The sequence below is a fragment of the Galeopterus variegatus genome, unplaced genomic scaffold (assembly GCF_000696425.1).
Source record: "Galeopterus variegatus unplaced genomic scaffold, G_variegatus-3.0.2 Scaffold140, whole genome shotgun sequence".
Taxonomy (NCBI): domain Eukaryota; kingdom Metazoa; phylum Chordata; class Mammalia; order Dermoptera; family Cynocephalidae; genus Galeopterus; species Galeopterus variegatus.
The window spans coordinates 232771-249877 of record NW_007726251.1 but is presented as its reverse complement, the minus strand read 5'-3'; the positions used below and the strand labels follow the sequence as shown (position 1 = coordinate 249877).

General features: G+C 39.3%; 1 protein-coding gene across 3 annotated transcripts in view; it reads right to left on the bottom strand.

The window, feature by feature from the left end:
- The window catches only part of SPTLC2 (serine palmitoyltransferase, long chain base subunit 2), a 113621-nt gene that overhangs the window by 46487 nt on the left and 50027 nt on the right, over nt 1-17107 (bottom strand). For all 3 annotated transcript variants that reach the window (XM_008590279.1, XM_008590284.1, XM_008590271.1), the window contains exons 5-9: nt 11740-11864; nt 7985-8078; nt 4086-4191; nt 3012-3231; nt 509-635 (exon numbers count right to left, since the gene is read on the bottom strand). In XM_008590279.1, coding sequence (XP_008588501.1) covers nt 509-635; nt 3012-3231; nt 4086-4191; nt 7985-8078; nt 11740-11864 — 672 coding nt within the window. The remainder of the gene's footprint in view (nt 1-508; nt 636-3011; nt 3232-4085; nt 4192-7984; nt 8079-11739; nt 11865-17107) is intronic.

Genomic DNA, 17107 nt, shown 5'->3' with positions numbered 1-17107 from the left:
ACAGAAAGGACATTGTTGGGTGGGAGGGGGGAGAGGGAGGAGGGAGGGAGGTTTCAGTAATGGGCCACAATAATCAACCACATTGTATATCGGCAAAATAAAATTTAAAAAAAAAAAAAAAAGGGAAGAAAGATGGCTGGCCTGTTAGCGCAGTTGGTCAGAGTGTGGTGTTATAAAAACAAGGTCAAGGGTTCAGATCCTTGTACTGGCCAGCTGCCAGGAAAAAAACAGACAGACTCTGAAGGCATACTACCTATGAGTTAAGAAGGTATGTAGGATAGTAAGAATAAAGCCTCATGATCTGTAGACAAGAAGAATCCACAGCAAGTGATGCCAGTACAGTTCTCAGAGCATGGGTACCTAACACCGAAAAGTGTCCACAGAAACCAAGGCCTCACACACCTGCCAACTCTATTAGTAAACCTGACTCCTTATTTTAGGGAAAAAACTCAATGAAAAGAGCATGTTTGGCTGCTGAGCCTAGGAAATGTTTCATTAAAAGACTTACCAAGGCTGGTGCCATCCAGCCCCATGATGCACTTCATAGAGGTGATGATCTGCTCCACCACAGGTGGTGACAGTGACGTGGCATACACTGCACTATGAGAATGCGTTCGCAGATAGTCTATCAGTTCCTGGGGAGTTCACAGAGGCAGGTAATTAGAGGCAATTCTTGAATTCACTGGCAATGTCAGTGCTTTCCTTCCAGGTGCTAGTGGACTCCTCCCTTCAATGGCACTGAAATAGGGACACTAATCTGAGACACAAGGTCAACCAACCTGGTCCGAGCATACTGTTCCCAACAACTGGGTCAGAAACATGGCAAAATCCTTAGGCTTTGTTTTGTTTTTTAAACATGTCACAATACAGAAGAAAAACTAGTTTTAAAGAATCCCTCTAAATTTGGAGAAAGTACCATTTAATGTTACAAATAAACATACAAGGCTGAATGAAACAAGAAGTGCATGGGCTGCTTTTTATATACAATAATTTACTTCTAAGTGTTACAAAAAATGTCATCTTCATTTCACCCTACGCCTGCAGAGCCCATCCTTACACCCCTAAATAATACAGTTCTCCAACATAATATATATATATTTTTTGGTGGCTGGCTGGTACAGGGATCCGAACTCTAGACCTTCGTGTTGTCAGCACCACACTCTCCCAAGTGAGCTAACCAGCCAGCCACAATCAATTTTAAGTGTATTAGAATATCCTCTAGATAAACAGAGATTTATGAATAATATAAATGTGGCAGAAATTCACCGGGTCTTTCATTAGAGCACTAATACCATCTCACTGAATAAAGTAAAAAACCAGTTTGTCAGTTACAAGGATTTCAAAAGCAATTAATTGTATGTCCCTATTCTCTGATGTCTCGAACTTCACGAAATCTTTTAAATAAAATGTGCACATAAGCTTATGCACCAAAATCAAATAAGGAGACACAAAATATGGCTATGAAACAGTCTATCACTTCAAAAACAATAAAAATTATACCAAAAAACGCAAATATCTTGTACTTAAATGACCTCCTAGAGATTATTTTTCTATCCTTTGGTTCACAGCAACAAAATCTTACCAAAAATCAATGAACTCTTCTAAGTGCATGGTCCTATAAACATAAGGGTAAAATTTGAGATAAAAAATCTATCACAACTTGATTAAAACCCACTGACTATGGGATTTCTCTAAAAGGCAGTTGATTTTTAACACTCCCAATGTTCAGTTTTAAAGAGAAATTAAGAACATTTATGAGCACCTACTATGTGCCACATACAGATACTTGACACACATTTTTTTCCTAATGTTGCAATGAGTTTTTTAAAATAACAGCTTATTGAGATATAAACCACATACCACAGTATTCGCCTTTAAAAAGTGTACATTTCAGTGGCTTTTACAGGCTGACCAGTTAGCTCATTTGATTAGAGCACTGCCTTATAACCCTACAGTCACAGGTTTAGATCCTTGTACTGACCGGCCACCAAAAAAAAAGAAAAAAGACTCAGTGGCTTTTAGAATATTCAGAGAAGTGCAGCGTTCATCCCTATCTGATTTTAGAACATTTTCATCACTCTAAAAGAAAACCTCATACCCATTAGCAGTCACTTTCATTTCCCCCATTCCCTCAGCCCTGTCAACTTACAATCTGTTTCTGTTCCTATGCCTAATCTGGAGATAACATAAATTTTTAAAAACCCTTATAATCTGTGACTTTTTGTGACTAACTTCTTTCACTTAACATAATATTTTCAAGGTGCATCCATGTTGCAGCATGAACATACATTATTTTTAAAACCCTTACTACAGTCTTACAAGCTAGACATATTTATCTCTATTTCACTGAGAAGGAAATTGAAAGGTTAAAGGCTTCAAGGTCTCACAAAGCAAGTAGAGAAATATTCAAACTCGGGCCTCTGTTTCCATGGTTCACTGTTTCTACCATGCCACACTGATTCGTAGTTGCCTCAGAGATCACTACATGATTTTAAAATCGAAAAACACAATGCTTTGTAGTATTCCAGAGCTAGCAAAATCTTTTGTCTTCCTGTCTCTATGCTCCTCCTATGACGTGTCTGAGTCATAGGAGGAGCATAGAGACAGGAAGCACCTGGTTTTCTATTCCCATTGGATCCCATGACAACACCACTACTTTTGAAATTGTGAGCACAAATCAAACTTAACAGAAGACCATGGCAAACAGGAAACACCACTGTGTGTTCTTTCATACAAGAGGGTTCTACATCTCAGACCAGTATGTAGTTTAGGAAGAAGCTCAAGTAAGAAAACAGCAAACAATGAACACAACCAGCCTTTGGTTCAGTGAGGAGACATCAGTCACTCACCAGGCAGCCGAAGAGTGAAGCCCACTGGCACTGTGAGCCTAAGCCACAAACAAATTCAGGATCTCCACATCCTACTTCAGGACCCGATCTGCTAAACCTGAGTTGCCCAATCTAGTAGCCAGTACCCTCATCTCTAATTGCTCCCTTTCACGGCCCATTTACCTTCTTGCCTCCAATGTATCCTCCAGAAGCACCAAAGCTCTTTGTGAATGTTCCCATCATAATGTCCACATCCTCAGGATCCAGGCCAAAGTATTCCACCACACCTCGTCCTGTAGGGCCTAGAGCCCCAATGCTGTGAGCCTCATCCAGATACAAGTATGCCTTGTATTTCTTCTTGAGGGCAATCACTTCAGGAAGACGAACAATAGACCCTTCCATGCTAGAAAAACAGGATTAAAACAATACATATGCTGAGACTTTTTAACTCTCAAAATTAGGAGCTGGCCACTTTATTATTAATTTTTCAAGTTTATTGCTTTTTAAATGGCCCAACAACCCCACCTGTGGTTTTAAACTGACAAAGTTAGATGATACCAGGGCTAGGCAGAAGTCTAGAGGGAAGGAGATTGGGTCTTTTTAAATGAGCACCAGAACACAAGTAATCTTAATTCATGAAAGAAAGAATTAAGGTCACATCAGATTTTTCTAAAGCTTGTAATTACAGACAACATTAGACTTCCCATCACATTGCATATGCAATTAAAATTACACAAAACAACAACAACAACAAAAAATCAGGCAGTACAGAAATAAGTACAAGGGCTGCAAAAGTTAACCGAAATAAATATTTCTTAAATGGTGCATAATTTGTTTTGACAGAATACATATCCCAATTTGTGCCTCTATATATAAGCTCCCTCTATAAACAGTAGACAAATAAAAGATCCAAATAGCATGGGAGTTTGGAGACCACGTAGTATAATGAAAAGAATAAAGAGCCCGACAAAAAGTCTTCTGATCTGCTGACTGTGCTTCTAGGTTTTGTTTTTTGCGTTTTTTTAATTCAAAATATTTTAATATTTACTTGTACATATCTGTGGGGTACAGTATGTTGTTTCAATACATGCATACACTTTACAATGATTCACTTACAGTAGCTAGCTTCTTTTAACAAGTCATTAAACACTGTCTCCTTAGTTTCCAGAGGGGCCAGACTAGGTCCCCCTCAGCTTAAAAAATTCTATGACTTCATGGGCTCGAGTAACAAGGAAGAGAATAATAAAGCAGGATTACCTATATATTCCTTCCACAAGGATTAGAATTTTCTTCCAGGGCCTTCGTGTCCGAGGCTGACCATAAACAATGGCATCTTTCAATAGCTTCTCTAGGCTTTGCATATCTACAGCACACAAAAAAGAACTGAGTCACAAAGAATCTTCCTATTCTTAACTTTATTCAGAAATGCAAATGCAGATTTCTTATTCAGGAAGTGGTATCTAAGATAGCAAAGGACGTTCACATAATTCGAATTAGGCAGAAAAAGACAAGGCAAAATGGGGGAATTATTACCACCTTAAAATGAAATCTAAAATGTAACGAATGTCCAAAGCCATCAAAACTCAACTGTGGCAATTGATTCAGTTCATTAGCAAGCTTATGCAGTGACCAGTGCTTCATGATAAAGACCTTGCCATTCAGTTAGCTTAGCTTTTTTTGTGTTTATACAATCAAACTGTAACTCTAATCCTAGCAAGCCATTCAGAAACAAATGCATAAAGACCAAGCAAGGGAGTGTGAACAACCATCACAGATACATATACCTTCTAAATAACAAACACAGGAAGAAAAATCTTCAAAGGGCATGCTTCACTTCCTTTCACCTAGAATATACTCAATGAATGTTTGTTATACTGCTTTACCTGGATACTGGGTTAAAAATACACTGGTCTGGAACATGCCTGAGTCTGTGCTTTAGGCAAGTTTGGCAATCAACTGAGATTGTTCTGTTTGATTTCATCAGCTGTCTATATATAACCAAGTTCTTGTGGCTCTGTTGGTCCTTAAGGTGGTTATTAACAGGCCTAGGAAACAACTTGGCTGTTACTACCATTAACGAGGTAAAGCTAAAGACAAAAGCTCTGAAGACCAATGCTGCCACCACCATGGAATTCTTTCTTAAAATACTTGCTCTGGGGCCGGCCCGGTGGCGCACTGCTACAGTGCGGAGCTTGGGAGCGTGGCGGTACTCCCGCCGAGGGTTCGGATCCCACATACAGACCAGTTCCCGCTCACTGGCTGAGCGAGGTGCGGGCGCAACACCGAGGGTTGCGGTCCCGTTGCCGGTCCCGGTCCGGTACGGGCGTGACACTGAGGGTTGCGATCCGTTGCCGGACACGAAAAAAGACAAAAAGGAAAAAAAAAAAATACTTGCTCTGGAATGAAGCCCTTAAAAAATTCCCCCAAATCTAAGCAACATTAAATCTGGGGTGTATTTAATAGAGGTAGGAGACATCCCATCATGAATGATTTTGTATTCTTTATTGCTTATCACTGGAGGACGGGGTTACAAAATTAAAAGATTTCACTCTTTTCATAAAAGGACTTCAAGGGCCAGCCCGTGGCTCACTCGGTAGAGTGCGGTGCTAATAACACCAAGGCCCCGGGTTCGGATCCCACATAGGGATGGCCGGTTCGCTCACTGGCTGAGCGTGGTGCTGACAACACCAAGTCAAGGGTTAAGATCTCCTTACCGGTCATCTTTTATAAAAATAAAAATAAAAATAAAAAAATAAAAGGACTTCGATAGAATAGAGAAATAAAGTAATAAAACACATAACACAAACACAGATAAGATAGCTAAAGGTTATGATTGTGCTTATACCAGTCAGTTATTTGTAACAATCTGCATACTATCTAACCAAGAGACCAGAGATGCTCCCCATAGAAGTATGTCCTGATCTGAAGCCTCCAGTTCTGCTGCAGGGAGCAATGTGTGGCAACCAGCAGGAGACAAGTAAAAACATTCTGTTTTAGTTTCCTATGTTTATACACAGAAAAGGTTGACTATATTATCAACTTAGGAAAAAAATTCAATCTTTCTCCCATATTATGACCCCAAATTCCATATAAATTTAAATAAAAAATATACCACAAAACTCTCAGAAGAAAATTTAATAACATTATGATCTTAAAACGGGGAAGGCATTATGTAAAATCCAAAAGTCATAAGATAATAAATGTGAAACATAAACATTTTAATGAATCTGCACAGCAAGACACTAAAAACAAAGTCAAAAATAAAATTAAAAATATTGCAACATAAAAGAATGGATAATTAATATGAAAGGCTCTTATAGTCAGCAAAAAGAGAAACAATTTGAAAATGGCCAATTTATAAAGAAACACAAATACAATAACTATAAAAGTTGCTCTATAACTACTAATTAAAATAATAAAAATTAACATATTATTTATTTATATTCTTTACTTGATTCAGAGAGATTTTAAATGAATAATAATAGCCTAAGTTGGCCAGTGAGTAGAAACAGTCACTGTCACGTTCTTGAGTAAAAATCTGTAACAATGCTTTGGAGGCAATCTGGAATGGTATTAAAAATTTACACCCTTTTGGGCCTGCCCGGTGGCGCACTGCTACAGTGCGCCGCTTGAGAGCGCGGTGGCGCTCCCGCCGAGGGTTCGGATCCCACATACAGACCGGTTCCCGCTCACTGGCTGAGAGAGGTGCGGACGCAGCACTGAGGTTTGCGATCCCGTTGCCGGTCCCGGTCCGGTACGGGCGCGACACTGAGAGTTGCGATCCGTTGCCGGACACGAAAAAAGACAAAAAGGAAAAAAAAAAAAAAATTTACACCCTTTTAACCAGGCATTCTGTGACTGCTGGGAATTCATCTTATGGCAATAATCAGATGACTGCACAAAAATGTGAGTGTAGTGCTATTGCTAGAAGAAAAATTTAGAAACAACCTTAATGTCCAAACTGAGAGACTGATTAAATTACGGCACATCTGATCCTGACTGCCACACTAGGATTAAAGGATGAAGTAGGGTCACATGTACTGACAAAAAACATTGGCAATATATTGTAAAAACAAAATAGGTTATAAAAAAATGTTTAATAAGATCTTATTTACACACAACAAAATACTATTTGTACCACTGTCATTATAAAACATTTTATAAAAGAAAAAAAGAAACGTACCACCCTTAATCCTTCCAGCAATAGATACAGACCTAGCATTTTGGTATATGTGGGTACTCAAAAAGTTTGTGGAAAAATGGAATTAAAAGATAGCATGAATTATTCCATGAACTTTTTGAAGACTTCTCATATATATTCTAGATTTTTGTCTGTACCTGTACACATTTCGGCAAAAGATGATATTAAACATACAGTTTGGTAATCTTTTTTCCCTATGTGCCAGTGTTTTAACTATGAAAGTTATGTGTTTTTATTGTAAATGACTCTTTCAATAATACAAAAAGATATTTCTGGGCCAGCCCATGGCTCATTCGGGAGAGTGCGGTGCTGATAACACCAAGGCCACGGGTTCGGATCCTATATAGGGATGGCCGGTTGGCTTACTGGCTGAGCATGGTGCTGACAACACCAATCCAAGGGTTCAGATCCCCTTACCAGTCATCTTTTTTTTTTAAAAAAAAGGATATTTCCATTTAGGGAGAAATTTTTTGGCTTAGTGCCACCCTTCTCTGTGCTCTTATGACTTCTGTTCATATCTGTATTTCAGCATCTGTCTGCTGTATTGTGAATACTTGGTTATCTGTTAAATCTCTTCATCAAACAGGCAGAGATTCTTGAGATCAGGAAACTTGATTTATTCTTCTCAATACCCCTAGTGTAGTGTTCAAGATACACTGCAGGCATCTAGTAAATGTATTTGAATGAGAGATTTGTAAACAAGGAAGAGAAATGGAAAACTTGAAAGTCAAATAAAAGGAGAGTATTATATTAGTATAAAAGGCTTTCTTCAACACCTATTTTTATTCTAATAAGGAAGAGAATAACTGAAAAGACTGGACCAGAAGAACATTTTAAATGTTATTACTTCACCTTCATTTGTACTTTCAATTATTAAGGTAACTAAAGGTTACCACCATCACTGACCCAAAGAATATTACACTAAGACCAGCAATAAATTCCATGACAAACTCACTGTTGTGTTTGAAAATTCGAATGGTAGCTCCTGACAGTCTGGCTCCTAGAACCAGTGATGCATGGTTCAGTTCATCACTCAGAATCAAGCAACCCTGAAAAATCACAAGCACAGGAAGATACAAGCTGAAAGAAAGGGTTTACTTACACAAATTACAAATGCTACAATCACTGATAATTATATTCTTTTAAGGAAATCTTGTACAACAGCAAAGCAACCAATTTTAAGAAGAAAATGAGTATAATAATTTTTTTTTTTTTTTTGCAAAGTAGGTACAAAATTCAAGCCTTTCACTTTAATATCTTCAGTCCTGTGATTGACTTAAATATTCAGATATATAGCAACAGGTTTTTATTTATACCTAAAATTTGATACATCAGTCTTTAAAAGGTTTTGGTTTCTTTGATTTGAGGGAATTCCATATGAATTTTGATATGATGTACTGTTTATCTGTGGGAAATGGCAGCTGAGGGTGTAATGCCTGTGGAAATGGTATTCCCTCTTTCACTACTAGACATACCGAGTCTTGGGAAGATCCTACTAATTAACCTTTCCCCTACATGACATGAAGTTTAAGCCTCAGTTTTGCCCTTAAAATCCCAAACAAGCTTTACTTTAACATGCAAACATGGGTTTTTGCTAAGGCAAGATTTTTATTTTTTCCTTAGTTCTTACTCTTCCATCTCTCATGGGGCCCTTCAACCTGTAAGATCTGAACTTAGAAACAGTTTTTTCTCTGTCAAAAAAGGCCTCAAAATATTCAATTAGATGAAAGAAGGTAGAGAAAGTATATACCATGCTCCCATGAGAATAAAAGGAAGAGAGAAAATATATAGACACATATATATGCCTATTTACTATAGAATATCTTGGAGGAATATTTAAGAAACTTGTAGCAGTTTCTCTGAAAATTTACTGTGTGTACAGTTTTTATTATTAAGATAAAAAAGCTACCTGGTTTAAAATGTATAGATTAAAAATGAAGAAAAGTAGAGTTGGAGGTATTAATATGGACTCTTGGTTTAAAATTCTCATATACATATGTATATACACACAGATATGTGTATTTGCATGAGTTAGTACAGAGAAATAATTTTCTAGCTCTAACAACTGAGGTGTGAGAAGTAGTGCTACTCCTGTAGCAATAAACACACCTGCTTCCCAGTCCTTGGTTTCTAAATACCATTCTCCAATACAAGGAACCAGGGCTCACACTTTGGAGAACTGATTCCAAAACTGGAATAGGGAAAACACAAGATGAGCACAAAAGCGCAGAACATCTTATCATGCCAGGAAGTACAAAAGTGCTTTAAAAAATTTTTTTTCTCCATTGCCAGTCACGAAAAAAGACAAAAAGGAAAAAAAAATTAAAAAATAAAAATAAATTTAAAAAAAATTTTTTTTCGTTGCATATTCAAAGGACACAGGAGCCCATGTGAATGAGTTCCTAATGGCCAATATTTTAATAACTCAAGCAACAACAAAAAAATCATGTTGGATTATAACCTAAATAATAAAATATTCACGAATCCATACTGATTTAAATAAGTAGGGGAGAAGCAACAACTCTTTCTTACACAAAAATTCCAATTAATAAGTACAGAAGGAATAAGAAAAATAGAAAAATCACCATGAAAATACCAAGGAAACAACTGTCACAGGCATGATCCACAGATGCATGTTAAAATCACTGGGTCAAAATTTAATCAGAAATGTTACTTATATAGACTCGAAGCATCTCTGTCATATTTGATAATAACAAAAGGAAAAGTAGTAAGTTTACAGTAGAAAATCCTAGTTGACACCTTAGCCAAGTGATCAAGATTCATATCGCCCGTAAAGCACACAGAAACCATTCTCTGATATGATGCACTGAGAAGGACATTGTCACCTCTGTGGTATACTTCTTAATAGTACATGGCCTCAATCGAATCATGACAACACAGCAGGCAAACTCGAATTGAGAGACATCCTACAAAATAAGTGACCAATACTCTTCAGAAGTGTCGAGGCATGAAAGATGGGAAAGACTGTCACAGATTGGAGGAGCCTGAGGAGCTACAACAACTAAATACAATGTGGACCTTTGACTGGATCCTGGAACAGAAAAAGGTAATCAGTGGAAGAACTGGTGAAAACCAAGTAAGTTTTGTATTTTAGGTAACAGTATTGTATCACAGTTAATTTCTTAGCTTTGAGAAATGTTCCACTGTTATGTAAGATATTAACATAAAGGGAAGCTGAGTAAATGGTATACAGGAACCCCCTGTACTCTTTTGCAACTCACCTGTAAGTCTAAATTTAAATTGAAAAAAGTGTTAAAATCTTAAAAAATGAAACTGGGGGAAAAACTGAAGAGAAGTTGGATTTCTCTTCTACAAGTCTTCAAATTTTTTACTTACCATTTTCGGCATTCCACTATTCTTTAAAAGGGACAGCGCCCCTTCCTTTCTCTCTACAGAATTTTAATTTCCTCTCAGTCCAGCTTAATTTTTTTTTCTGGCAAAATCTACAATATCATTACGTTCTTTTTGTTTATCACCTCTTTTTTAGACAGCCTATTCACCATTTCTATGTATCAATCTGTTTTTTTCCTTCTAATCTACTATAAGGCTCTATTATACATATCATCAGTTTGCATCTGAGCTCTTAATGTTGCAGGCATTATGTTAAAGGGTTTAAATGCATTATTACTTTTAATCCTCACAAAAACTCTATGGAGTAGGTCCTACTATCATCCCCATTTTACGTATGAGAAAACTTGTTCAGCAGTTAAAAATCTTGCCCAAGGGCACAAGCATGGTCACAAGTAAGTGACAAAGCTTCTGTTTCCAGAACATATGCTTTTAATACACTGTCTCCCCCTGCCTTTAAGCTGAACAATCAACTGCCTTACATAGAAACTTAGTATCGGATTCAAAGAACTATTAAAACTGGCTTAGGTACTGCTTTTAAGAGATTAAATAATATTTAATAACATTTCAACTATAATGTTTGATTTGGAAGGTAAATCTTCCGTGCCTGTATAGAAGAAATCTAATTCTAGATGATTTGATGGAGTTTGTGAGTTCACAGGGAAAAGCAAGATGAGATTATTTAAATCCCTAGTGTGAAAAATTCTTAAAAATTCCAAATTTAAGAATCCTAGGTTTATACTGACAAAACACAGGACAGCAATGTCTTATGGTCAATGTGAGATCAAAGAAGCATACATGTATGTCTTTCAAGGAATGTGTCCATTTCATCTAAGTTGCTGAATTTATTGACATAAAGCTGTTCTTAATATTCTCTTATTCTTTAATGTCTGTAGGTTGGTAGAGATATCCCCTATCTCATTCCTGCTACTGGTAATTTGTGTCTTCTCTCTTTTTATCCTGACCAGTCTGGCTAGAAATTTATCAATTTTATTCATTTTCTCAAAGAATCACCTTTGGTTTCACTGATTTCTTCTACTATCTATTTTCTAATTCATTGATTTCTCCATTTATCTTTATTATATTTTTCCTCTGCTAACTTTGGGTTTAATTTGCTCTTCTATTTCTAATTTTTTAAGGTAGAAGTTTTTCTTTTTTTCTAATGTAAGCATTTAATGCTATTCATTTCTATCTGAGCATTGCTATAGCTTCATCAGAGAAATATCTTCGGGTAAACTACTCTTAGTCTAAAGATTACAATAGCTTTTGGCTCACTGTGAACATGTTTCAGAACAAAAGAAGATATATATGAGGGAATTTTCATAAATAACAGTGTCTTACTTTGCCAACAAGAGCAGGAATATTCATTGAATTCGTCGCAAATCCCATGCCATATGCCATTGCAGCTTCTACTCCCAAGAACCTTGCTACAAGCTTCTCTAGTTCTTCATGCTTATCCAGGTTTCCTGCATGAAGAAGTTAACAAAATCAATATCATGAAATCCTGAATTTAAAAATTATTCATCACGCCACAAAAAGAAATCATAGTCTATGTGTTGTGACCTTTTCAGTCTAAGGTCTATGAAGAAGTCAGTATTATGAAGAGTGATGGCTCATAAAGAACACATTAGTTGAATAAACTCAGATTCAGCACCTATGGTGGAATTTCTCTAAGAGAGACACCAACAATTTCTCCCATTCCTCTTTGTGCATGCCAGTTCAAGATCTAGGCCTTAAGAGGCCTAGCAGAATCTGCTTTTACTCTTTTTAAGTCAGCTGCCATGTAAAGCAGTCTAACGGGCCTATTGTAAAGAGAGAACATGTGGGAAGAGAGGGGCTCTAGTGGGGAAGAGACTATGGAGGGAAGGAGGTGGAAGGAAGGAGAAAGATGTTTAGAGAGCCCTTCACTGTTTCTGCCACTCAGCTGAGATGCCAGACATGTAATTTAAGCCATCTTGGACACTCTATCTTCAGTAATAATGGCTGACCCAATACCATAGAGAGCTGAGACAGCATCAAACCCTCCCCAAATAGCAGAATCACGAGCAAATAAATGCCTGTTGTTGTTTTAAACCACTAAGTTTTGGGATGGTTTGTTAATTCAGCAAAAGACAGGTAAAAATGTACCTTCCCTCACTTTGATCTGACTGGTAAATTTGTACTGTGATTTTACATTGGTGCTCAAATCCATAAGGACTGAATGACATTGCAGAGAAAAAAGATGCTGAGAAAGAATACTACTGAGCTTGGATGCTATGTGTCCTTAAGGCTTAATCAAGTCACTTAAAACCTCTCTGGGCCTCTGTTTCCCAGTAATAATTTGCCTTAACTTTCTTGTGACATTGTTGTCAGGATCAAAAGAGGTAATATGTTCAAATATGAAGTGCCACTAAGATATAAGGAATGCTCACTATTTGTTGTCACTGCACAATGCTCCCTTAACCACATCATTAGATCAAGCAGCCTGTGATTTCTTTTTTTTTTTTTTTTTTTTAAAAAGATGACCGGTAAGGGGATCTTAACCCTTGACTTGGTGTTGTCAGCACCACGCTCAGCCAGTGAGCGAACCGGCCATCCCTATATGGGATCCGAACCCGGGGCCTTGGTGTTATCAGCACCGCACTCTCCCGAGTGAGCCACGGGCCGGCCCACAGCCTGTGATTTCTGAGTGCCAGCTAGAAACTTTGTTTTAGAGATGGGGGGAACAAATTGTTCTACTCCCATTTTCCTGTTGAAAATCATCATAAAACAACTGGAAGAACAATAAATAAAAACAAAAAATTCCATTTTTTAATTAGTATATATCTGTAATCCTCAACACAATTAATGAAAATGGAAAATATACCGAAGGACAGTGTTATGGACTGAACTGTGTTCCACCAAAAAGATATTTTGAAGTCCCAAACCCAACACATCAGAATGCAACCTTCTTTGGAAATAGGGTCTTTACAGAGGCAATCAAGTAAAAATGAGGTCATTAGGGTGGTGCTAATGTCTTTATAAAAAGGGGAAATTTGGACACAGAGATAAACACAGAGGGAGCATGTAAGAAGACAATATTTGAAACATGGGAAGACAACTGTGTGACTGCAGTGATGTATCTATAAGCCAAGGAACACCAAGGATTTCTGGCAAACACCAGAAGCTCAGAAGGGTTCTCCTGGAGAGCTTTCAGAGAGAGCATGGCCTGCTGACACCTTGACTCCATGATTCTAGCCCCCAGAACCATCAGACTACATTTTTCTTGTTTTAAATCACCCATTGTCTGATACTTTGTTATGGCAACCCTAGGAAACTAATACAGATGCTAAATGACTCATGACTAGAAGAAGGTCACATCTATGTCCACGGAGTGGGATTCAATGAGAATCAAGCAAACTCATTGTACGAATCCTGGAGAGGCTTAAAAACTGGAGGCAAGGGGCTGGCCCGTGGCCCACTTGGGAGAGTGTGGTGCTGATAGCACCAAGGCCACGGGTTCGGATCCCATATAGGGATGGCCAGTTAGCTCACTGGGTGAGCGTGATGTTGACAACACCAAGTCAAGGGTTAAGATCCTCTTACCGGTCATCTTTAAAAAAAAAAAAAAAAAAAAAAATCTGGAGGCAATAAGCATCAAAGCTGGCAAGGGTTAAGGTTGAGCAACAAACAAAATTACTGTTTAAAAGATGATTATAAAAAACAGACAAGAGTCCTTCCGAGTAATGCAGGTTCTAAAAAACAGAGAGGAACATCTTATACATTGCTGGTGAGATTGTACAATGGTGCAGTAGCTTTGGAAAACAGTTTAGCAATTCCTCAGACAGTTAAACATAGCTACCATGTGACACAGCAATTCCACTCCTAAGTACATACCAAAGAGAAATGAAAACATATGTCCTACAAAAACTCACATACCCATGTTCAAGGAAGCATTATTCACAATAGCCAAAAAGTGGAAACAACCCAAATATCCACCCAGTGAAAAATGGATAAACAAGATGTAATATGCCCACACAACGGATTATTATTCAGTCAGAAAAAGAATGGGATACTGTTATATGCTACAACATGGATAAATCTTGAAAACATAATGCTAAATAAAAGAAGCCAGACACAAAAGACCACAATATTATATGATTATATTTATATGAAATGTCCAAAAATAGGCAAATTCATAAAGATAGAAAGGAGATTACTAGTTGCCAAGGGCTTGGGGATGGGGAAAGTACTGAGTAAGTGCTAATGGACATGGGGTTTCTTTTAAGGGGAATGAAAATGTTCCAATATTAGATTGTGGTGATGGTTGAACAACCCTTTGAATAGACTAAAAAAAAAAAAATGAATTATATGCTTTAAATGGGTAATGGGGTGAATCATATGGTATATGAATTATATCTCAATAGAGCTGTTTAAGAAAAGTAACATAGACCCCACCTTATATCTACACCTATCTGAACGGGCAGGTAATTTTTCCATCTTCCACCCCCACAAGTAAAATATAGGGACAGCGAGGGTTGCGATCCCGTTGCCGGTCCCTGGTACGGGCGCGACACCGAGGGTTGCGATCCCGTTACTGGTCAGTAAAAAAGACAAAAAGGAAAAAAAAATGTAACATCAGCCAAGCTGGGGCCTCTGGAGCTAAGAGGGAGAGGAGGAGAGACCTATGAAGTTCATGAAGGTGGGAGAAACTACGATGAGAGAAAGAAAAAGCTGCTATGAGCATTTCGGGCCACAGCTGCTTTAAGGCTGGAGCTGCTGAGCCATGGAGCAGGAGCCGGCAGAAGCCGCAGCTGTGCCCTTCAGATGGAGTTACTTGGAAGCAGCAAGAGAGAAGAGGGCCTTGGTGGACCCCAGGACAGCAAGACTGCTAATAGGGTTCCCATGGACCCACGCAGGAGCAAGGAGCCAGAACAACTGAAAAAAGGGAGCCACTCAGAGGCTGGTGAGTCATTGTAAGGGACCGGCGCAGGGCCCGTCCCAGAAGTGTTTGGAGCATGGGTGGTGGAGGAGATGGGCCCACCGGGAGAACACTGGGACACAGCAAGGGCAGCCAATCCACCCCCCAATCAGTGCAGGACCCCTCAGAGGACACTGGTCAGGAACGCAGAATTACGAGCCGACCCAGTGGCGCACTCGGGAGAGTGCAGCGCTGGGAGCGCAGCAGTGCTCCTGCCGCGGGTTCAGATCCTATATAGGGGATGGCCAGTGCACTCACTGGCTGAGCGCGGTGGTGCAGCCCATCACAAAAAAAAAAGGACAAAAAATAAAATAAAATAAAATAAAATAATCTACATTTCTATGGTTTCTCATGTAAGGTAAATTGATTTTGGGCCGGCCTGTGGCTCACTCGGGAGAGTGCGGTGCTGATAATACCAAGGCCACAGGTTCAGATCCCATATACGGATGGCCAGTTTGCTCACTGGGTGAGTGTGGTGCTGACAACACCAAGTCAAGGGTTAAGATCCCCTTACCGGTAATCTTCTAAAAAAAAAAAAAAGGAATGCAGAATTACATGGGGTGTAGTTTGATGAAAAAAACTCAGGCCCAGATCAGAGATTCTACAGAATACAGATCCACTGGGTCTGTGGAGAGCTGGAAGTACCTGTAAGGTCAACCATCAAACCCTGAGCTGCACAAAAAGCCTTCCCTAGGGAAACAGCAGCAAAGTAGCAATTTAAACAACCACACAGCTCAGGTACTGGTTCCCACAGGAAGTTCCCTCCTGTTAGAAGCAAAGGACAAAAAATTAGTTCCGGCCCAGGCACACCACCAGCATCTTGGGGCCTGCCTGGGAACTGGAGGCTTGGATCTGGGGACTGGACCCCACTCTAACTTCTAGGCCGACTGCACCAGTGCCTCAGGGCCTTCCCAGGGACCTGAGGCATGCAGAAGGGGACTGGACCTCTCTCCCACGACCAGGCCCACCAAGCCAGCCCCTTGGGCCCACTCACAGTCCCAGGGCATGGAGAAGGGGACCGGACCACCCTCCCACAACCAGCCACACCACGCCAGCACCTTGGGGCCTGCCCGGGGACCCAGGGCATGGAGAAGGGTACCGGACCTCTCTCCTACAACCAGACACACTGAGCCAGCACCTTGGGGCCTGCCCAGGGACCAGAGGCAGGGAGAAGGGGACCAAACACACCCCACAACCAGGCATACTGCCAGTGCCAAGGAGTATGCCAAAAACAGCACCTCCACGTGGGTGGCCCACCACAGCCACCACAATAACCATGGCTGCTGCAAAAGCAGCTAGGTGCTACAGCCACCACGCCGATGGTCCGCCAACCACTGGAGTGCATTCACACAAGAAGAGTTACCAGCAGAGACAAAGAAAAGAAGAGGATGTCTCTTTCCACAAAATTCATTTCAGAGTGACAGAAGAAGCATCAGCTCTGTGATAATATTGGGGAACCTGATCACATCTCTCAGCATTGGACAGATCATCTAGCCAACAAGTTAACAGAGTAACCATTACTCTTTCAGAAGGAGAGAAGAAATCTAGGGCAATTAGAGAGGAGAGGGGGAGGGAATGGGGGAAGGGGAGAGATTGGACAAGGGGCATAAAGAATAATTACGATTTGTAACAATATATATGCTAGTAATATTGATTTAATCAACATATCTCAATGTTCAATCCCCAAAATATGTATAATCAATTTTGGTTCAATAAATAGAAAATTAAAAAAAAAAAAAAAAAGAGGGCCAGCCCATGGCCCACTTGGGG